We start from the raw sequence: 20,951 nt of genomic DNA on the forward strand, positions 1-20,951 counted from the left end.
AGAGAGAGAGAGAAAGTGTGTATATGTGTGCGTATGTGTGCTTATGCAAAAGGACAGTGAGGGACACGTGATATAGAACTGCAGGCAGGGGTATAGACCTGATGGGAGGGCCTGGCACAAATGTCCAGTGCTTATGAGTGAGCAGTGGAGGCCCAGGTGGGGGTGGGGTGTCCAGGCTTCCTGACAGTGGGTTAGAGACAGCCAAGTGACATCATTAGCCTTTCCCCTCCTGTTGTAGCAGCAGCCCTCATCCGCCCCCAGGGCAAGCCTTCCCAGGATTCTTTAGAGGGAGGGGACACCTGTGTGTAGCCAGCTGTAGCAGCAATCACAAGGGAAACAGCACAGGAGAGAACAGGAAAGGGATGGTTCCTGGCCTCAGTAACTGTGCTCTGGTGGCCAGAGTATGGCTTCTGTACCTCATCTGTGAATCAGACATTGAAAGTCAAGCTGCTGAGAAAGGTGTGGCCAAGCCTCTTCCTTTGTTTGGTCAGTCCTTCACTGACTTCACTGACTGAAGGACAAAGTGGCAGGGGCTGCTTAGTACCCCTGTGTGTGAGGGCAAGAAGGACACCGATGGCAACCCTGAGTGCTACCTGCCACCCTGAGCCCCCTACCACTCTGCATTCCTCCATAGGTCCCTTCTGTCCCTCTCAGCCCTTCTGTCTTCTTTTTGTTTGTTTGTTTTTTAAGACAGGGTCTTGCTCTGTTGCCCAGGATGAAGTACAGTGACATGATCATGACTTACTGCAGCCTCAACTTCCAGGGCTCAAGTGATCCTCCTATCCCAGCCTCCCAAGTAGCTGGGAGCACAGGCACACACCCATGCCTGGCCATTTTATTTTACTTATTTATTTATATTTTGAGATGGAGTCTAGCTCTGTCGCCCAGGCGCCATCTTGGCTCACTGCAACCTCTGCCTCCCAGGCTCAAGCCATTCTGCCTCTGCCTTCCGAATAGCTGGGACTACAGGCGTGTACCACCACGCCCAGCTAATTTTTGTATTTTTAGTAGAGATGAGGTTTCACCATGTTGGTCAGGCGGTCTCAAACTCATGGGCTCAAGTGATCTGCCTGTCTTGGCCTTTCAAAGTGCTGGGATTACAGATGTGAGCCACCGTGCCTGGCCTGCCTGGCCACTTAAAAAAAAAATTTAGTAGAGATAGTTGCCTAGGCTGGTCTTGAACTCCTAGGCTCAAGTGATCCTCCTTGAGGATCCCAAAGTGGAGCCACTAGTACCTAGCCTTGTTTTCTTGATTAAGTCTTGCTGTAGTCATCTGAGGATAGGGGTGTGCTTTTATTGGGAGAAGGCCACAGAGCAGTTTATGATAGTCTCTGCTGCCTGCCCCCTCTACCTGGTGCCTGCCCCTCTGGCTGCTGGCCAGGAGCTATGTCCAAAGCAGCGTGGTTCCCAGGCCTGGGGCCTCTTGGCAGTTGGCACACAAGTTAGAGGTCCTGAACCTGGTCCTTTGTTCCCAGGGAATAGCTCAGTGCCTGGCATTTTAGGCATGCCTGCCATCTGAACTGCGGCTTCTCTGGGTAGAGTTATGTGGAAGGACCAAGATCCTTCCTGGATTTCTGGGCAGGAAGAGTTTGTCAGATTGTGGGTGCTTCAGGGTGGCAGGAACCCAGGGCAAGGTGGGGAGAGGAGGATCTTGCTTTGGTCACAGCCTGATCAGCCCCAGGGCTTGCAGAAGTTTGGTGTGCAGGAGCAGCAGATGGGAACTCAGGTTCTGGAGAGGGATAGGCTGGGAAGTGGGATTCCAGAGCCTCTCCAGCTCCTCTTTCCCTGGTTTGTATTGGTTTCTGTGCCTTGCCTAAGCACCCTTTAACCTCTCCTCAAAGTGTCAAGATCCCGAAATAGCAGTATAGACTCAGACAGGAAATGAGAAGGGGGTGGGGAGCTGGAGAGCAGACAGACAGGAAACGGGAGGCCTGTTGGCCCCCAGAGAGGAAGCTAACTTCAGGCAGCTCCGGTGTCAGTCAGCTTCAGCCAGAGCCTGCTGCCAAATCTCAGCTGGGCCTGGTGTTGTAGCTCCAGAGTCTCTCTGTAGTTTGGGGTGTGGCTGGCCAACATGGCACTGGTTTTCCAGCTGTTGGGGAGAAGAGGCCCCGCAGGGCAGTTTGGGAGGAGCTTTCCTATAAAGACCCCCAGAAATTCTGAAGGAGTAGAGCACTCTAGATTAGGGTTTCATCCTGAGCGTTTTATGTTTCTGCTATGGAATGAACCTGTCATATAACAGTTCCCTAGATTTGCCCTTGACTTTCATTCCAGGAATATCTCAGCCCAAAAGAACTGAAAGCAGAAGGGAAAATAATGCCCTGGGATATGGTCCTTAGGTGCTTTGTTGTCTACCTTCCTGGCTGAGGGGGACCCACGTACTCAGGTTGACTCTGAGTAGTCATAGACATCCTGGAGTTCCTTGAGTTCCTGATGATCCCCCATGCTTTTTCTGGTTCTGCCAAACTCAACATGACTAAATACAGAACTTCTATACATCTCTGTTTGCTCACTGCTTTCCAAAACTCCTCTCCTTAAACTTGGTAGAGAGTGCTTTGCCCCAGGATGCCTCTGTTCCAGAGCTCTCCTTGACCCTTCCTGCTGGGGTCTTGACTGAGGCTTCAGTCAAGTTGGAGACTTGCTGGCTTCGGTCAAGCACAACTCTGCACATGGGCCTGTAGTAAATGCTCTTGATGCTTCCTAAATTCTTCCAACAAACACTGAGCAAGGACATGTGGAGGGATGCAGAAAATAATTGAGCCAGGGTCTGGCCCTTAAGGAGGGAGTACCTGAGAGCTTGTTTGTCTAAAGCACCTTCACGATAAAGCAAGTGGCATTAGAAGGGCCTGAACTTTCCCCATCCCTGACTTCCCTGCCTAGGGGAAGTCCATGACCGTGGATGGGTCTGTCATGGGTTTTGATCTTCAGAATTTTCTTAGCCTGGTGCTGGGTTCCAGGAGGAGGAGGTGTTGGGTCAGAGGCATGTCACCCTCCTCATCCTTGACCCACTTTTAGCAGACCCCTTCCACTGTGTTTCCTTTATCTGCAGGTGGGTGCGGGAATTTCTGAATGATGAAAACAAAGGCCTGGATGTACTGGTGGATTACCTGTCCTTTGCCCAGTGTTCTGTCATGTGAGTACCACCCCGGGGCTGAGGTTGGGGACCAGTTGGGGGAGGACATAGTTCCATTCTACTTTGATAAGGAAGGGTGAGAGTTCAACAATGAAGATGGAAATGGGAATCCTGGACAGGAAGGAGTAGCCCAAGCAGTGGTGTGGAAGTAGGCAGGCAAGCCTGGAGATGTCTGGGGATCAGTGAAGAATGGCACTTGGCTGGAGTAGAAGATAAGATGCATTTTGGAGAACAGGACAGAGAGATGGAAAGGGAGCTTGGAATCAGAACCCAAGGCATCCAAATGCCAAGCTGTGAGCAATCCAGGGAAATGTCCTGGCTTCTGGTAGAGATGCCTTGGTGGGATCCATTCATCTTTGCAGAGTTGAGTCTTCCAGAAGCAACTTTGGGTTTCCAGATGTGAGAAGGTTACTCCAGGTCATTGTTGAAGAACCCAGGAACAGTGAGCATGACCTTTTGACCTGGATAGAAAAATGAAGTATTCAGGAGTCTTTTTCTAGCAGGCAGGGGGGCTTGGAGGCAGCCAGAAGTGAGTTAGCACAGAAAAGGTGGCCTGGTATAGTGGAAGGAATGAGAGCTCTTGAGTCAGACAAAGCTGGGTTTGGGTTTCAGTTCTGTTATTTACTATCTGTGTGACTTCAAAGCAAGTTTGTATCTTCTTCTATGAAAGGAGATCCACATTCCAGGGTTGTTGTGAAAATTAGATGATAACGTGTGATAAAGCACTTAGTATTATTTGGAACATACCGGGTCTGTATTGTGGTAGCAGATCTATTGTTAATTTCATTATTATTATTTAAAGTGGCATACCCTACCACAATTACCTGAATATATGGAATTACATAATAAACATAATGACCAACACATTTAGACTTACACCTAAGACAGGTCAGCCTTAGGGAGACCAATCTTCCCAGTTTGCCCATAACTTTCCCTAGTTTTCCCCAGCGTCCCAGGAAACTCCTCCATCCTAAGACTTAGCCCTGACATTTTTTTGAGACAGGGTCTTGCTCAGTTGTCCAGGCTGGAGTGCAGTGGCGCGATCTTGGCTCACCGCAGGCTTGACTTCCTGGGCTCAAGCAGTCTTCCTGCCTCAGTCCTGCCTCAGCCTTGCTGAGTAGCTGGGACCACAGGTGTATACCACCACGCTTAGCTAACTTTTTGTGTGTTTTTAGTAGGGACGGGGTTTCACCATGCTGCCCAGGCTGGCCTCGAACTCCTGGGCTCAAGCGATCCGCCCTGCCTTGGCCTTCCAAAGTGCTGGGATTGCAGGTGTGAGCCGCTGCTCCCAACCAGCTTCCACTTTTCTAACTACTGTCCTTGCCCCCTTGGCCATTCTTCTTTGTCCAGCAGGTCTTCAGTGTCATCTCCTTAGGAATTTGATGCTTCTTCTATGTTCGGCGCCTCTCACCTTTTCCAGGTTATCCTGTTAAAACCAAGAGTGGCCCACTGCATTCTTGTCTCAGCAGAAGTCATACCTCGTGTGATTCTCTTATCTCCTAAAAAAAATTCTTTTTATAGAAAGAAATGAAAAACATTTGGTGAAATAATTTTTCTTAAAAAATTCAGAGCTTTTATAGTAAAAAATGCAGCTCATTTTTCCAGATAAGCCTCTCTCTCTTACTTGAAAAGCAAACAAATTCCAGCCACCCTAAACCAAGAGTACCCTGGAACCTCAGTATTGTAGTGTCCATGGCAATACCTTTGACTCTGTTTTTAAAAAAGAAGGACTTTGTGTGGGGGAGAGAATGTGTGTTTTAGGAAGGATTGAGAGGAAAAGGGTGAGGCTAAATAGAGTTGGAGTGAAGATAATTGTTCGTAAACTGCATATACCAGTACAAGAGGATACAGTGTTACTGATGGAATCAGCAAGCTGTTTCCCTGTCAGGAGGTTCCTCTGATGTCTACTTGAGAGCCCCATTAAACACCTCCTGATCATGAGGACACTAAAGCCTGCTCCCACTTCCTTTGGAACATTCTGACGTCTGTAAATATCCCTTCCTATTCCAGAAAGCCTCAACCTCTGTGCCTTTGACCCCATATCTGAGCAGAATGGTTCTTGGGGGAGAAGAACCTGTAAGAGATGCTCCCTTAGTCTTTAATGACCTACATGGAGGAAGAGGACAAGAAGGAGGAGAGGGACTGTTTCTCAGAGGGGTATATCCTGAAGTGAGGATGATAAGAGAGGAGTCCCTGTGAGTTTGTGATCTTGGCCATCTTCCTTGTCCTGGCCACATTGACAAACTGCTGACGGTCGCTGGGTGCAGTGGCTCACACATGTAATCCCAGAGCTTTGGGAGGCCAAGATGAGAGATTGCTTGAGCCCAGGAGTTTTAAGACCAGACTGGGTAACATAGCAAGACTCCATCTCTACAAGAAAATTTTTAAAAATTAGCCAGGCATGGTGGCACGCACCTGTAGTCCCAGCTACTCGGGAGGCTGAGGCTGGAGGATTGCTTAAGCCCAGGAGTTAGAGGTTACAGTGAGCCATGACTGTGCCACTGTATTCCAGCCTGGGCCACAGAGTGAGACCCTGTCTCTTAAAAAATAATAATAATAATTGCTGATGGTGGAAGACGTCTGTTCCAGGAGCAGAAAGTGACAAACCATTCAACTTCTGCAGAGGCTATACTACAGGACCCTGGTCCACAATCTCAACTTGTAATTTCTTCCCCCAGGGAAACTGAAGCCCAGGGAGCCTGTATACCTGAAAAACCTAGAAACCTCAAGTAGCCAGAACCATAGAGAACCTGGTCATTAAAACCCAGTGCTAAGATGGGGCAGTGGTGCTCCTCCAAACAATAAAGGACTGTCCCACTCTGGGTTTGCCAGAACCCCCTTTCCCTTCCATTCAGTCCTGCCATCCAGAATCAACTGGACTCCTTCAAAGCACTGAAGGGCCCTTTGGTTGCTGGCATTTGCCAGCTAGCAAGACCTGCAGTTGGCTCATTCCCCACCATTCCCTCTGTGGGGCAGATTCTTCATGGGGAGCCACAGCTTCCCGGAGATGTCCCATCTAAGCTGGGAGTGCAGAAAGACTGCCAGCTCCCGAGTGGCCCATGGGGAGGACACTCCTTCTGGAATTTCCTGGCTAGTGGGGAGCAGAGGAGTTGGCCTCCATCAGCTTCCCATCTCCTTAGACTGCCCTCCTGGTTGCTGCCTGTGCTTCTTCTGCCGCTGTTCTGTGTTAGTGGCTCTTCCAGCTAGGATCAGGTCTCTGCTCCCCAGTTCTGCTTTCTCTCCTTGCTACCCCTGCTGCTTGTTGCCCTAGAGGCCTGAAGGGTGGGGGTGGGCTCACGGGGGGCCTTGGCACTGAATTTCTCCTGTGTATGTGCCTGTGTATGCGCATGTGTGTCCTTTCATGCTCCAGGTTTGACTTTGAGGGTCTGGAGAGTGGTGACGATGGTGCATTTGACAAACTCCGGTCCTGGAGCAGGTCAATCGAGGACCTGCAGCCACCCAGCGCCCTGTCGGCCCCCTTCACCAACAGCCTCGCTCGCTCTGCGCGCCAGTCTGTGCTCCGGTATGTGTGCTTTTGCTCTGCCCGCCTGCCTCCCACCCTACCCTTCAGTGCAGGTCTCGGGTTTAGCGGTGAGTGCTCATGCTCCTCCCTCCACTCTTGCTTCCAGGCTCAGCTCTCTTGCCCTCTGCCTGCCAGTCTGTCTCTGGTCTGTCTTCTCTGTCTCCTTGACTCTGCCCAGCGGTCTGTCCTGGGTAAGTACATGGTCTCAGCTGCACTCACCCAACGTGGGGTTCCAGCTCTCCCCATTCCTCACCCCTCTCTGGGGGAGCCCTTCATTCCTCTCACTCTGCCATTCCTCCTGGGTCTCTTGAGCAGGGCACATCTCATAGAGGTCCATGGCCTTCACTGGGTGATCCAGCTCCTACTCTCATTCTGTTTCCCTCTAGTTCTTCACTCTGCCCCTTTAGCTGCTTGGAGACCAGCTCCCACCCAACCTGGCTGCCCCTCGCATTCTCTTCACCTCTTCCTTCAGGCCTTTCTCTCTGAGGCTGCCACATGCTCATTTGTCTGCGGTGTCTTAAGAGCCGCCCTGCCTGGAGGTAGGCGGATGGACTGGATGACTTCTCAGAGCCCCTTCCTACTCTGGGAGGCTTTCCTTTGGGTCCGATGGCCCTTTCCTTGGTTTCTGTCTCTCTTGTGGCCATGCTTTCCTCCTAGTCTCCTTTGGGTTGTGTCCCTTGGACACTGTTGATTATTCTTGTCATGGATGAGCAGATACTGTATGTGTCTCCTCCCTTTTCCATGAAACATCACTGAGAGGGTGGAGGGGTGGTGCAAAGCCAGACATAGCCCTGTGGCCCAACTGAAGCCTTTAGGGGTCAGCTCTGCCTTTTCTGTGATATAGAAGTGGGATGGGAGCCATGACGCTCTTGTCCCACAGATTGTGCAGAAGGTGCAGCAACGGGAAGTGGGTGGAGGGAATGCTCAAATGACTGTGTCTCTGGAGCCATCTCAGGGACTAGGAAGGCCTACACAACTACTATTTGTATTTTGAAGGATCTCTAGGGTTGGGGCACTGGTTATAAAACCGGGATCCTGAATAGTTGCTGACAAAGGCCTGTTTAAGGAGGTGAAAACAGGCTGACCACCCTGCCTCCTGCACCCTGTCCCTCTTGGCTGTTGGTACGAGGTGCTATTCCCTATTTTTTGCCACTGCTAAGGGGCAGCCTGCTGTCCGGGTGATGGTGAGTGTCCCTAGATGCTTCACTGGCAGCCTCAGCTCCCACCTGACTGCCTGGCCCATCTCCCCAGGTATAGCACTCTCCCTGGGCGCAGTGCCCTGAAGAACTCCCGCCTAGTGAGCCAGAAGGATGACGTCCACGTCTGTATCCTTTGTCTCAGAGCCATCATGAACTATCAGGTAAGGGGGAAGCACTAGCCATAGGTGCTCTACCTCTTCTGCCTCATCTGCAAAACCAGGAGAGCTAGGAGGGCATCAGCTTATAAAAGACAGGTTTGCTGGTGGGCCTACGGTCAAGGAGATTGGCTGGGCTCCCCCTTCCCCACCATCAAGGTCCCCTCCTTCTGTCCTTTCCCTTGCAGTACGGATTCAACCTGGTCATGTCCCACCCCCATGCTGTCAATGAGATTGCACTTAGCCTCAATAACAAGAATCCAAGGTGAGTTCCTTCCCTCCCCTTTCCTCCCCACTCTGTCCAGGGCTCTGGAGATCTGTACTCCATGTATTCCTGACAAGTTCTGCCTGGCCTTGGAGTCCTGTCAGAGCCTTGATTTGGCCCCCTCCTCTGCTGGAAGAGAAGTGTCCCTGGCTCTCCTCTGGTCTACACAGCTTAGTAAGGGAGCAAGCCCTCTTTCTCCCACCCTCTCTCCTCACCACTGAGGCTTTCTCCACTCTCCAAAAGGACTTACCCAGTCAGGGAAGTGAGCTGTGTGGTTGTCAGGATGGGGAGTTAGTTAGGGTGTTAATCTTCCTTCTTCACCACTTAGGACCAAAGCCCTTGTCTTAGAGCTTCTGGCAGCTGTGTGTTTGGTGCGAGGAGGTCACGAAATCATCCTTGCTGCCTTTGACAATTTCAAAGAGGTCAGTCTTTTCGCTTCGCGCGTGTGTGTGTGTGTTTGCGGGGGAGAAGGCAGGGAGCTAGGTTGGTAAGCACCATTTCCTGTGATCTGCAATGATTTTTAACATCCCAATGCTTGGCCAAGCAGCCTCTCTCCTGAACTCCCAGTATTTTTAAAACCAGAACTTTAGTCTTACTAGATCTTCAGGCCAGGAAACCTCCTGATTGGCCAGCTAAAGATACCCTCAGCTAGCTGAGGGCTATAGTTCAATGGTCCTAGTTGGGCCCTGCATCCAAATCACCTAAGGAGCTTGTTAAAAGTACAGATCCCTGTGCTCTAGTTCAGACCCACTGGAGGCCTGAGTATATGTACTTAAGTGACTCCCCAGATGGGAGTCTGATGCGGTGAACCCATTGGTAGAACCCAAAGCACATGTGTTTTGAAATGGGAGGAGAAGGTAAGCAAGGATGTCTCCTGATTTGTTGGCTGTTATTGGTGAGGGGAGAAGGAACTCCTGTGTGCAATTTCCCCCAGCCCCTGGGCCTGCCTCTGAAACCCCTATCTACTTGAACATAGGATTCTTCGACATCCAGCCACAGCTGGTGGTCCCACCCCTTCCTCTTCTTTGGACCTCTTCCCTAGCATCCATTGTTCAAGCCAGGAAATGGCTCTTCCTCCTTGAAGCCCAGAGGCTCAGAGGAGCCTCTAGACCCCTCTCAGAGAGGGCTTTCCTGTACACTGGCCCTTCCCCTGCATCCCCACTAGGACTCCAGCCTCCTGTCTCAGGCATGGCCTTCCTCCCTTCCTCCTTCTTTCCCTCCTTCCTTTAGTAACTTGGCAGCATCAGACCCCTATGTTTCTTCTTGGCCTATCCCCAGAGGCACCTAAAGCCCAGCTTAAGGGCACAGGCTTTACTGAATTCCCTCAGCAATTTGGTGGGGGACCACAGACCCAGAGCCAGATTGCAGGTCCCAGTTTTCTTTATTTTCTTTTTTGAGATGGAGTCTCACTCTGTGGCCAGGCTGGAGTGCAGTGGCACAATCTCAGCTTACTGCAACTTCCACCTCCCAGGTTCAAGCGATTCTTCTGCCTCTGCCTCCCAAGTAGCTGGGACTACAGGCATGTGCCACCACGCCCGGCTAATTTTTGTATTTTGAGTAGAGATGGGGTTTCACCATGTTGCCCAGGCTGTTCTTGAACTCCTAACCTCAGGTGATGTGCCCATCTCGGCCTCCCAAAGTGCTGGGATTATAGGTGTGAGCCACCGCGCCTGGCCCCAGGTTTTCTTTTATAGTGTCCAGAATGGCCTATTTCATATATAGAGCTGTGGTTAAGCTTGGTCTGAACCAGTCCTTTGCCATGATGTTCCTAGGAGCCAGAGCGCAGGGGCTTGGGTTCTGCATGGAGCAGATCCTTTCACTGAGAAAGTTTGCTCATTCAGGTATGCAAGGAGCTGCACCGCTTTGAGAAGCTGATGGAGTATTTCCGGAATGAGGACAGCAATATTGACTTCATGGTGAGGAACTGGGCCTGGGTCCAGCACATACCCACCAGGGCTGTGTGTGTGTTCCTTGACAACAGGGGTGAGGCCAACAGCGTATCTTGATATTCCACATAGAGCCCAGAATGATTCTATTCAGCAAATGCTTCTTGTCCATCTGCCTACCCCAGAGAGCTCTTAGAAACTTCAGGACATCATTTGTGTATATCAGATCTACCTCCTTTTCCTCTTTTCTGTGGCCTTTTTATCCTTGAATTGGATCCTTTTTGAGCTGCCCTCCCTTTCCTAAGCTCTTCCTCTAGCTTCTCTTCCCCTCAGTGCAGGGTCTTTGGCTAGGTAAGGTTGTCTCGAGGAATACCTGTTGATGTACAAAGGAAATCAGATAGCTATATCTTCACTTACATCTGTTTTTCATGTAATTTACTTGTCTTTATACACTGAATATTAAATGACATTTTTAAAATTAAAATACTCTTATTGCCCCCATAAAGACTTAACTCTTTAATTGACTCCCTGTAATTATCCACATGATGATGATATTCTAACAGCCGCCTATCCTCCTGGTCTCTTGCCTCTCCTCTGCCCTTCCTGTTGCTGCTTCTCTGGGCCTCCTCTTCTTCAGGTGGCCTGCATGCAGTTCATCAACATCGTGGTGCACTCGGTGGAGGACATGAACTTCCGGGTCCACCTGCAGTATGAGTTTACCAAGCTGGGGCTAGAGGAGTTCCTGCAGGTGAGCTGGCTGGGGTCCTTGTAAGGTGAGGTGCTTTGGGATCAGTTTAGCCGTATCACAAATGATTTTTCTTTTATAAGTGCCTAATCCTTGATGCTCCTGGGACCCTGCCTGTCTTCTGTAGCCTGGGACTCAGGACCTCTGCAGCTAACTCCCCAGTCAGGCAGCTCCATGGGGCGAGAATCTGACATGGCCTGCAGCAGGAACTCTTTGGGAAGTGGTGGCGAAGGGGGATGAGGACTAAGACTTTCTCAGAAAGTTCCCCTGATGATCTGCCTGCTCCTACAACTACTCCTACTCTCTGCTCTTCCCCCAGAAGTCAAGGCACACAGAGAGCGAGAAGCTGCAGGTGCAGATTCAGGCATATCTGGACAACGTGTTTGATGTCGGGGGTTTGTTGGAGGATGCTGAGACCAAGAATGTAGCCCTGGAGAAGGTGGAGGAGTTGGAGGAGCATGTGTCCCATGTAGGTGGTCTTCCTTTGCCTGCCAGAGCCACTGTTGATGGAAGCTCAAGTAACCAGGAATCCTGAGCTGACCCATTTGCCTCCAGATTGAGTCCCAGGGAGGCTTTAGAACCCACCAGGGCTCTCAAGAGCATACTCAGGCCTGAGCCACTGGATCATCCACCAGTTGGAACACACACCGACCTCCAGGGCTGGGCATGAGGTGGCATTGGTCTTGAGACAGTCAGAATGTGGCCTTTGTCTTGTATCTGTTATTGGAATATAAGGGAACCACCTGACTAAGCTGCCTTTGTGGCCTTGTGTTGAGGGGTCCGACTCAGGTCTTGACTAGGGTTCAGGCTGTGCTGAGTGCCCAGGCTTTAGGGCCAGCACAGAACCTGCCCTTCCTGTTGTGCAGCTCACAGAGAAGCTTCTGGACCTAGAGAATGAAAACATGATGCGGGTGGCAGAACTAGAGAAGCAGCTGCTGCAGCGGGAGAAGGAACTAGAGAGCATCAAGGTACAAGTACTCTGGGGAAGGCAGTCCCTGACTGATCCTGGGCTCCAGCGCCTTGGGGTTCTGCTTTTTTTCCCTGAGTCATATCAAGTTCTCTAGGATTTAGATCTTGATTCACCCTTGAGGTACTCAGGTGTGGGTGGGCTGATGATTTCACCCCATTTTTTTAGTTGGAGAGGAAAGGTGGGGCCAGTGTGAGCCAGACACACACATAAGAGGGTGGGAACAGCTGGGGCACCCACAAGCATTCTGGAGTTCCAACCCAGGCCTCCTCCTACCAGCCCATCCCATTGATTTTTCTCCCCTCTACCCCCGTGTTCCTCCCCCAGCCATGTTTAATGAGCAGGGGCAGAGTGACCAAGTGCTCTGTGTATTAGGATGTCCACCAGGTATCCTAAATTGGCAGGGCAGGTACTCTTCATATTTCATTCTCTTCTGTATTTTCTCCTGACTTTTTGTTCATTATAAAGTCATGCCCCCATCCTACTTTCTCTTTCAGAAGAATATATGCTGGCTCTGTTGAGCTCAATATGTATCTGCCCAGCTTCTGCTGAGCATTGTATTGGGAGCTATGGAGGATACAGAGATGGTTAAGACAGGGTCTTGTTTATAGGGGGCTTCCAATTGAGCCATTATACAAGGCCAAGTGAAATTAAAGCAAAATGAGGCCCAAAGGGTTATGGAGAGAGCCGCTATGTCAGACCAGTGGTAGATTAAGGAGAGTTTCACAGGGGCAACCTTTTTTCCTGGGCTTTGAGGGGCCCATGCAGTGAGAATTGGCTGGAGCAGAGAGGACACTTCAGGGTGCCAGCGGAGGGAGGCAGCTTCTGCTTGCCTCTTTTGTTTTGCTGCCTTCCAGCTTCCTCATTCCCCCACCTGGGTTTCTGCCACTCTGAGCCTCTGAGTACCCTGACAGAGACCCTCGTTAAGAGAACCCTGGGTAGGAATTCTCACTCCTGGGGCAATGACTATGCCTTCAGCCCACTTTTCCCTTAATGGTGCTGTCTGCCTGCCAGGAGACATACGAGAACACAAGCCACCAGGTGCACACCCTGCGGAGGCTCATTAAAGAGAAGGAGGAGGCCTTTCAGCATCGATGTCATTTGGAGCCAAATGTCCGGGGCCTGGAGTCTGTGGACAGTGAGGCCCTGGCCAGAGTAGGCCCTGCAGAGCTGAGTGAGGGCATGCCACCCTCCGACCTGGACCTTCTGGCTCCAGCCCCACCCCCTGAGGAGGTCCTGCCTCTTCCTCCACCACCAGCTCCGCCTTTACCCCCTCCACCTCCCCCATTACCAGGTAACCATGACGACCCCTGGGAGCCAACAGGGGCAGCCTCTTTGTGGGGACCAAAACTGTAGTCAGCAGTGTCTTCCTCAGGGAGAAGCTGGGAAAATGGCATCATCTGAGGACTTGGAGGGATATAAAATCAGGGTGAGGGAGGCCTGGAATCTGAGGGAAGCTCAAGTTATCAGCACAGGGATGCCCAAAGGCAGATGTGGACCTGTTTTAAGGATCATAAAGATGTTGCTCCCAATTCCTTTGAAGACAGCCAAGGAGAGGCTTAGACTGTAGCCATAGAAACTGGGTCAGAGACCAGCAACAACTGCCCTGTCAGAGTTAGATTTCTGGGAGCAGCTTGAGCAGAGTTCATGTAGGCTCCTTCTCTGAGAGTTTTTTTTTTTTTTAACTCTCAGAGAAAGTGGGACAGGCAGAGGGGAGGGAAGCCTATGAAGAGTCTCTTGACGCCTGGGTCACTGTGTCATTTCTTCTTCCCCCAGACAAGTGTCCCCCAGCCCCACCTCTCCCTGGTGCTGCACCCTCTGTGGTGTTGACAGTGGGCCTGTCAGGTGAGTATCCCCAGGGCTCTGGGCAGGGCTGGTGGGACCAGGGGTGTGTGTCCTTGGCCCCTGTGTCACTGATCCTCCTTCCAAATTAGCCATTCGAATTAAGAAACCTATCAAGACCAAGTTCCGGCTGCCTGTCTTCAACTGGACAGCACTGAAACCCAACCAGATCAGCGGCACTGTCTTCAGCGAACTTGATGATGAGAAGATCTTGGAGGTAACAGGGCCTGGGGTCTAGAGGGGTAAGGTTGAGGGCTAGGGACCTGGTTGCCTTTTGAGGAGATTCTGGTCTTAGAAAAGCCATCAGACAGGGTGAGGCCAGGCTTAGCTCCACCAACCCTTCATTCTTGAGTGTATGTATATTTCTAGTTGTGTCAACACTTTGTGTTTGTATTCAGGAAATATTCCAGAGTGACAGAGCTCTGGGCCAATGCTGGGTGGGCTGTCAGGAGGTCCTCCACTAGTATGAGGCTACAGCGTTTTCCTTGCTCATCTATTCCTGCCAGGACCTGGATCTTGATAAGTTTGAAGAATTATTCAAGACAAAAGCGCAGGGCCCTGCCCTTGACCTCATCTGCTCCAAAAACAAGACAGCGCAAAAAGCTGCCAGCAAGGTGACTCTGTTGGAAGCCAATCGTGCCAAGAACCTGGCCATCACCCTACGCAAGGCTGGCCGCTCGGCTGAGGAGATCTGCAGGGCCATTCATACGTGAGGCTCCCACTGACCTGGCTCTGGTCCCTAGTCTGTTGGCAACCCAGTTCTCCACCCAGGAGCCTGGGTTTCCCTAGATTCCAGGTCATCTGACAGAACTCCCTCACATCCCCCTAGTCATCCACTGGCTTGGCTAGAATTTACTGCATCTGTGCTGGCAGTTCAGCCCAGACCTTCACCCAAGGAGCTCTCAGTCTATTGGGAACACTGAGTCATACCACCAGGATGGTAGAAGTATACAGGCAGCTTTGGGAGAATAGGGAGGTTCATGTAGCTGAGCTTGGTGATGAATGAGGGAAGCCTTCCCAGAGGAGGTAATGTCTCAACTGGGACCTGAAGAAAAGATATGAGTTAGTCCAGTTCAGGGCCTGGAGAGAGAAGCATAGTGCCTTGGGTACTAAAAATTGAATCTGGCTTTAGTGTAGGGAGAGGAGCAGGAGAAGGTAGAGAGTTGGGCAGAAGTCTTGCAGGCTGGACCTCGTAAGCCATGCTCAGGTGTTTGGACTTCACCCTAGGTACAGTGGGAGTACATCAAAGGGCTTATTAAACAGGAGCATGGAATGTTCCCCCAGGATCATTGCTGGTGCTGTGACAGATGATGCAATGGGTCCTTTGCCTTTGGCTGTGTTCCGTGTACAGTCCCCTGTCCAGTTCTTCTAGGAGCTTGGAGAATAAAAGGGATGAGGGAAAACGTGGAGAGATGTGAGAACTGAGGTGGTCCCTCCCTCCTCCACAGGTTTGACTTGCAGACACTACCTGTGGACTTCGTGGAGTGCCTGATGCGCTTCCTGCCCACAGAGGCTGAGGTAAAGCTGCTGCGGCAATATGAGCGTGAGCGGCAGCCCCTGGAGGAGTTGGCAGCTGAGGACCGCTTCATGCTGCTCTTCAGCAAGGTGGAACGGTTGACCCAGCGAATGGCTGGCATGGCCTTCCTGGGGAACTTCCAGGATAACCTGCAGATGCTCACACCGGTACAGCCCCCACCCAACTCATGGTTCTGGACAGCTGTCCCTCCACCCTCCATCTGCTAGTCACCTCCCCTGCCCTTCCAGTCCTTCTGACCCCTCCCTGTCTTTACCCCATCTCAGCCTGGGGTTACTTCAGTGTTCATATTGTCCTACAGCAACTCAATGCCATCATTGCGGCGTCTGCTTCCGTCAAGTCTTCACAGAAGCTGAAGCAGATGTTGGAGGTGGGAAGAGGTTGTGAACAGGGGTGCTGGGGGTTCTCAGGTCCTAGGTGGGGGCCTGGGGCTATACAGAGAGGAAGAAGGAGCCTTCAGGACCTGAGCCTGACCTGCCTCCCACACATTCTTTGGACAGATCATACTTGCACTGGGGAACTACATGAACAGCAGCAAGCGGGGAGCTGTGTATGGCTTCAAGCTCCAGAGCCTGGATCTGGTAAGATGGTGAGGGCAGCGTGGGCCAGGAAGCCTGGGGGGCAGCAGTTGTGGAGCCAGAGTGCTTAGCTCTTGTGCACCGCCCTCACCCCCTCTCCTAGCTGCTGGATACCAAGTCCACTGACCGGAAGATGACACTGCTTCATTTCATCGCCTTGACAGTGAAGGAGAAATACCCAGACCTGGCTAACTTCTGGCATGAGCTGCACTTTGTTGAGAAGGCTGCAGCAGGTGAGGAGAGCCTGGCTGGGTGGGCCTGCCCTCACATCCAGCCCAGGACAATCCCAGGAAGCTATGAGGAGAGAGAACACTTGGGTCCATTTGTTTCTGGCTTTTGTTATCTTCTTTCTGACCACTTCAAAGATTTCCGCTGGAGCCTTAAGCAGGGGCCACTCCAGAGGGAGCCTTCCTCCAGGCGCCAGGCCTGGCCCAGCCCAGCCCTTCCCAGCTAGGTACAGTGGGAGCAGGAACAAGAAGGGGAGCAGTCGCTCTTTACTCCCAACTCCCTCAAGCTAGCCCCAGAGGTCTTGTGTTTTGTGTATGATGTATGTGAAGTGCTTAGAAAAAAATCATAAAGCTCTCTATAGACATGAGGTAGCTGTTATTTCTGCCCCACCCATGAACCCTAGGGCAGGCCTGAGGCAGTTTCATTTTGGAGACCAGCAGTCTCTGTGGCTTGCCTGCCTTTGCTACTGTGTTCTTTGGGGTCACAAGCTCAGTTTCCATTCCATTCCCTCCCCCTGTGAGGGATCAGCTAGCTTGGTGTGTACTTCCTTATGTCCATACAGGTATGTGAACCTGAGTGAGCCCATGCTGAGGGGGAGGGCCAGAGTTTGATACAGCTCTGGGCTGGGAGGTGAGCATGCCAGGCCCTAGGCATTCCTCAGCCAGGCTTTTGGTGACCAGTGTCCCTGGAGAACGTGCTGCTGGACGTGAAGGAGCTGGGCCGGGGCATGGAGCTGATTCGGCGTGAGTGCAGCATCCATGACAACAGCGTCCTCCGGAACTTCCTCAGTACCAATGAAGGCAAACTAGACAAGCTCCAGCGGGATGCCAAGACGGCTGAGGCAAGCACGGGGTGCAGGCGGTGGGAACAACCAGGGCCAAGGCACCAGGCCCCTCTAGGTGGCCCTAGTTCTATTTTTTTTTTTTTTTAATCAAGCAGCTGGCTGGCTACATGTAGGGGAGAGAGAGCGCTTTGGGAGTGCCAGGCAGCTGCCTCTGGAGACTCATACTCAGGAGCTTTGGGAGCCCCAGGTTCCCTCCAGCTCACAGGGGCCTGGGTGCTTGGTTTTCCTCCCTTTGGCCCTGGGCTCTGCTTTCTGCAGGCCTCTCATCCGTGGTGTGGGAGCTGGGCTGATCTTCCTGCCAGGGTGACCCATTCTGCCCACCCCTTCCCCAGGAGGCCTACAATGCAGTTGTGCGCTACTTTGGCGAGAGTCCCAAGACTACACCTCCTTCTGTATTCTTCCCAGTATTTGTCCGATTCATTCGTTCTTACAAGGTAAGCTGCAGAGAGCTTTTTAAGAAGTTTGGTTGAGAGAAAACTGGCTGGGGGAGAGAAGCCTGGGCTTAAAGTATGGGCCTTTTCCGACTCCTCCTCCGAGTCCTGGGAAGGGAGCGATGCAAGCTGGTGACAGGCCTCTTAGCTGTGAACTGGTGGGCAGGGTGGGGCCCAGGACCTTCCTGTCATTGTTTGGGGCAGGAAGTGCCCCTCCAGAGGGTGGCCACCTGGAGTTAGTGGGTCCCACTGCCACCCACTCTCCACCTCAGTGTCAGCCCCTCCCCTCACAGCCTATGAGCCTCACTCCCCACCCCCCATCTTCCATGGCTCTTAGGAAGCAGAACAAGAGAATGAAGCCCGCAAGAAGCAGGAGGAGGTAATGCGGGAGAAGCAGCTGGCTCAGGAAGCCAAGAAACTGGATGCCAAGGTGGGTGGGACCAAGAGCTGGGGCCTGGAGGATGACAAGGCAAAAGAGTGGGGGCTGGGGGTCAGAAGGCTAGAGGAGATGAAAACTTGGAGTGGACAGACCACCCAGAGGGCCAGTGGGCTGGCATCCAGAGGGATGGAGGGAGGGCCTTTGGGGATTCCTAGCAGTGCACAAGCAGTGGCATCCTCAGACTGCACCTTGGGGCAGGAACCAGTCCCACATTAGGTTAGTGATGACTTCCTTCCCCCTCCACATTCTTGGCCCTAGACCCCATCCCAGCGGAACAAGTGGCAACAGCAGGAGTTAATAGCAGAGTTGAGGCGGCGCCAGGCCAAGGAACACCGGCCTGTTTATGAGGGGAAGGATGGTACCATTGAGGACATCATCACAGGTGGGGCCCTTTTCACTCCCTGGGGCCTGGCCATTGCACCCAGCTCCCAAAGCTCAACCTAACCCCTTTGGGCTCTCCTCCCACCCCACCCCCCATGAGGCCTGACCACTGTGTCTCTCTCCTGGGCCACAGTGCTGAAGAGTGTCCCTTTCACGGCCCGTACTGCCAAGCGGGGCTCACGCTTCTTCTGTGATGCAGCCCACCATGATGAGTCAAACTGTTAGCCCCCAAGGTTGGGGCCCAACAGGTACTGGGCACCGCAGCTGCCCCCTCTGCATGCCCGTCTCCCAGGATTCCTGCTGGGAGACCACAGGCACCTCCTTTCCTGCATGACTTGCAATCACCCTCTGGCAGCCTCCCAGCAATGGGGACACATACTTCTTGCATGCCCCATGCTCTGAGAAGTGTGGCATATCCCCTGCATGTGTCCTTAGGGAAGTGGTCTCTCTCCCACTAATGCTGTCCTGGCTTCTACTAAGACCAAGCGGGTAGGGAGTCGCCAGGCCAGTGTTGAGAACAGGCCAGAGCAGGCAGGACCAGACCTACAGTTCTGATCTTTGAGGCTGAGGTTGAGGGTCCTTTCCCAGGCCTAAGGAACCTTTCCCCACGGTTCTCTTCTCATAAGAGCTCTGGTAGTAGCTTCTGACCAGGAGGTATCAGATGTCCCTTGATCTGTTTCCTGACGTCCAGTCAGCCTGGGGTCTTTTCCTAGTTTCTGGCTCTTTCTGAATGCATCTACCTTGTCTCTCTCCACTGCCCAGTGGCCTCTAGTCACCCCAACCTGATCCTCTGAAATGCAAAGCCCAGCAATCTCCCCAATCAGCAATTTCCCCAACTGGGTACCCCTCAAGCCTTATCCAAGCCTCCTGTTTATCTGCCTCACCGCTGGCTCCTCCCTGGCCCTACCTGTGGGGCTGCTCTTGAGGGCACTGTCCTGGCTCACCCTCCCATCCTGTTCACAGGTCTCTCTCTTCCCCCACAGGCCTCCACTGCCAGCCTATGGTTGTTCGCCACCAAGCCAGGAGTGCTGCACCGCCCAGTGGTCCCCCTCGGGCTCCAGGCCCCCACTGAGACCCTCTCGGAGGCAGAAGCACTTCACCCCTCAGAGTCCTACAAGTCCAACCAGTGGACCTGGAATTGGCCAAGGGCTCAGGAGAGGGCTGTGTTGCTCTCTCAACCATGTCCGCCCCAGCTCTTGAGGCTGGATCTTTCTACTTGTGCTACTATGGGCACTAGGTCTGTAGGTCCCTGGTGCTTCCAGTACTGCACTTTGCCCCCAAGGTCTTTGACTTCATTTCCTGAAGGGTCACCAAGGGTCAGCTCAGGGCTAGGAAAAACCATTTCCAGCCTTAGCCTAAACAGGGCACATAGATCTCTCCCACTAGAGCCCAAAGGGATGAGAGGAGAGAGCAACTGTTCTTTCTTTTTTTTTTCCCCTTCCTTTTTGCAGGCCCATGGTCAGCTCTGGTCTAGATGTATCTAGGCTTAGGGAGCCCTGGGACCCTGCCAGTCTCAGTTCATCTCTTACCAGGAGCAAGGCCCTCTGAAGCATGGGCCGTGCCAGCTGTGCCCTAGTGATAAGGGTAAGAGGAGAGATGTCAGGCTCACTGCCCTTATTTCTCTGCCCATTTCATTCTAGGCTCACACTGTCCTTGTCAAGGTGGGCAGAAGAGCAGAGGTCTTCTCTGCACCAACCACTCTCTGCAGATGGCTGGAGAAAGGGTGTGCCAACTCTTCACCTTCTTTCCTCAGCTATGGTTGGTTGGTTTGTTTTTTTTTTTTTTTTGGCAGGGGACAAGGAGCATGGTGGTCTTGGCTATTTGCTTACCTTCCCGTTTCTCCTCTGCCCCTGGAAGGGAATGTGGGGGCCCACTTTTTTGTACATGTACCACCTCCCTTTCCTCTTACTGTACATAAACCTCAGACTCTCCCCCTCAACAAAGGCTTGATGCACCAGGCCTGACTTTGTCTCCTCTTTCTGAGCTTAGGGGGCTAGGGTGGCCATTTAGTCTGACCTGGGCTATGGGGATAGAAAAGAAATCTTTGGGGCACTGCATCTGTTTTGGAGGAGATGAGATCAGAACTCTGGGGAAAGGAGAACTGGCTAGGTGGGCTCTAGCCACACAAAGGGAAGCAGGCCTGCCATGAGACACTAGTGCCCTCTGCTGGGCATGTGTCCAGTCCCCAGCCTGCCCCAGTAGCACATGGAAAAGAGTCACTGGCCATGTTATAAATAGTGTTATTTAAAAAACAAAAAACAAAACACACGTACATTAGGTCCTGGGTGGAGGAAGAAGTGGTGGAGCCTCAGGGCCAGGGCAGGCAGGAGCAGGCACTGATGCTAGAGGGTGATGACCCTGCCCTCTGCCACCCAGGCTGTGTCCAACAGCCTGTGACTTCCCTGGAGACCCCTTCTCTCACACTTTTATCTACTGGCATCACCCACCCCACATGGCATATACCACCCATCTCTGGTCTGGGGCTGAGGGCAAGGACTGCACTAGTCCAGGGAGTAGGGGACCCTTGAACACCAAGAGCAACCTTGAGAGGTGCCAACAATGGTGTGCTGGGGGTGGGGTTACTTTAGAAAAAGTGGACACAGACCAGACTAAGGAAGAAGTCTGAGGCAGACGGTGAGGGTGGCCCAGGAGCCATGGCCTCACACAGACCCGAGGCAGAGAACAGCTCATTGGGTCACTGGTGATCGTCCAGCTGCTGTAGGAGTGTCCGCCGCCGCCTCTCCAGCTCACCCTCACTCAGCTCACTTTCTGACGTGTCCCAGCCTGTCTGTTGGAGCAAAGGC

At 52.4% G+C, this 20,951-nt stretch overlaps 2 protein-coding genes across 42 annotated transcripts in view; one reads left to right on the forward strand and one right to left on the reverse strand.

Annotated features, from left to right (window-relative positions):
• Positions 1-20,104, forward strand: part of FMNL3 (formin like 3) — a 62,599-nt gene extending 42,495 nt beyond the window's left edge. For 3 of the 23 annotated variants that reach the window (XM_009425459.5, XM_016923459.4, XM_016923462.4), the window contains exons 5-27: positions 3,047-3,130; positions 6,501-6,653; positions 7,905-8,013; positions 8,196-8,272; positions 8,601-8,694; positions 10,114-10,188; positions 10,796-10,906; positions 11,223-11,372; positions 11,770-11,871; positions 12,885-13,164; positions 13,647-13,715; positions 13,805-13,929; positions 14,219-14,421; positions 15,161-15,395; positions 15,548-15,616; positions 15,747-15,827; positions 15,928-16,057; positions 16,733-16,893; positions 17,229-17,330; positions 17,665-17,757; positions 18,025-18,148; positions 18,281-18,395; positions 19,131-20,104. In XM_009425459.5, coding sequence (XP_009423734.3) covers positions 3,047-3,130; positions 6,501-6,653; positions 7,905-8,013; positions 8,196-8,272; positions 8,601-8,694; positions 10,114-10,188; positions 10,796-10,906; positions 11,223-11,372; positions 11,770-11,871; positions 12,885-13,164; positions 13,647-13,715; positions 13,805-13,929; positions 14,219-14,421; positions 15,161-15,395; positions 15,548-15,616; positions 15,747-15,827; positions 15,928-16,057; positions 16,733-16,893; positions 17,229-17,330; positions 17,665-17,757; positions 18,025-18,148; positions 18,281-18,372 — 2,719 coding nt within the window. In that variant the 3' untranslated portion in view covers positions 18,373-18,395; positions 19,131-20,104. Of the gene's footprint in view, positions 1-3,046; positions 3,131-6,500; positions 6,654-7,904; positions 8,014-8,195; positions 8,273-8,600; positions 8,695-10,113; positions 10,189-10,795; positions 10,907-11,222; positions 11,373-11,769; positions 11,872-12,884; positions 13,165-13,646; positions 13,716-13,804; positions 13,930-14,218; positions 14,422-15,160; positions 15,396-15,547; positions 15,617-15,746; positions 15,828-15,927; positions 16,058-16,614; positions 16,894-17,228; positions 17,331-17,664; positions 17,758-18,024; positions 18,149-18,280; positions 18,396-19,130 lie in introns of all 23 variants that reach the window. The other 20 variants (XM_016923464.4, XM_054664266.2, XM_063786709.1 and 17 more) reach the window with 12 other exon arrangements.
• A 266-nt stretch (positions 20,105-20,370) lies between these two features.
• The window catches only part of PRPF40B (pre-mRNA processing factor 40 homolog B), a 76,204-nt gene continuing 75,623 nt past the window's right edge, over positions 20,371-20,951 (reverse strand). For 18 of the 19 annotated variants that reach the window (XM_063784676.1, XM_063784675.1, XM_063784672.1 and 15 more), the window contains one exon: positions 20,372-20,935. In XM_063784676.1, the coding sequence (XP_063640746.1) occupies positions 20,843-20,935 (93 nt within the window). In that variant the 3' untranslated portion in view covers positions 20,372-20,842. 19 annotated transcript variants of the gene reach the window in all.

Source organism: Pan troglodytes, chromosome 10 (genome assembly GCF_028858775.2).
Source record: "Pan troglodytes isolate AG18354 chromosome 10, NHGRI_mPanTro3-v2.0_pri, whole genome shotgun sequence".
NCBI lineage: Eukaryota > Metazoa > Chordata > Mammalia > Primates > Hominidae > Pan > Pan troglodytes.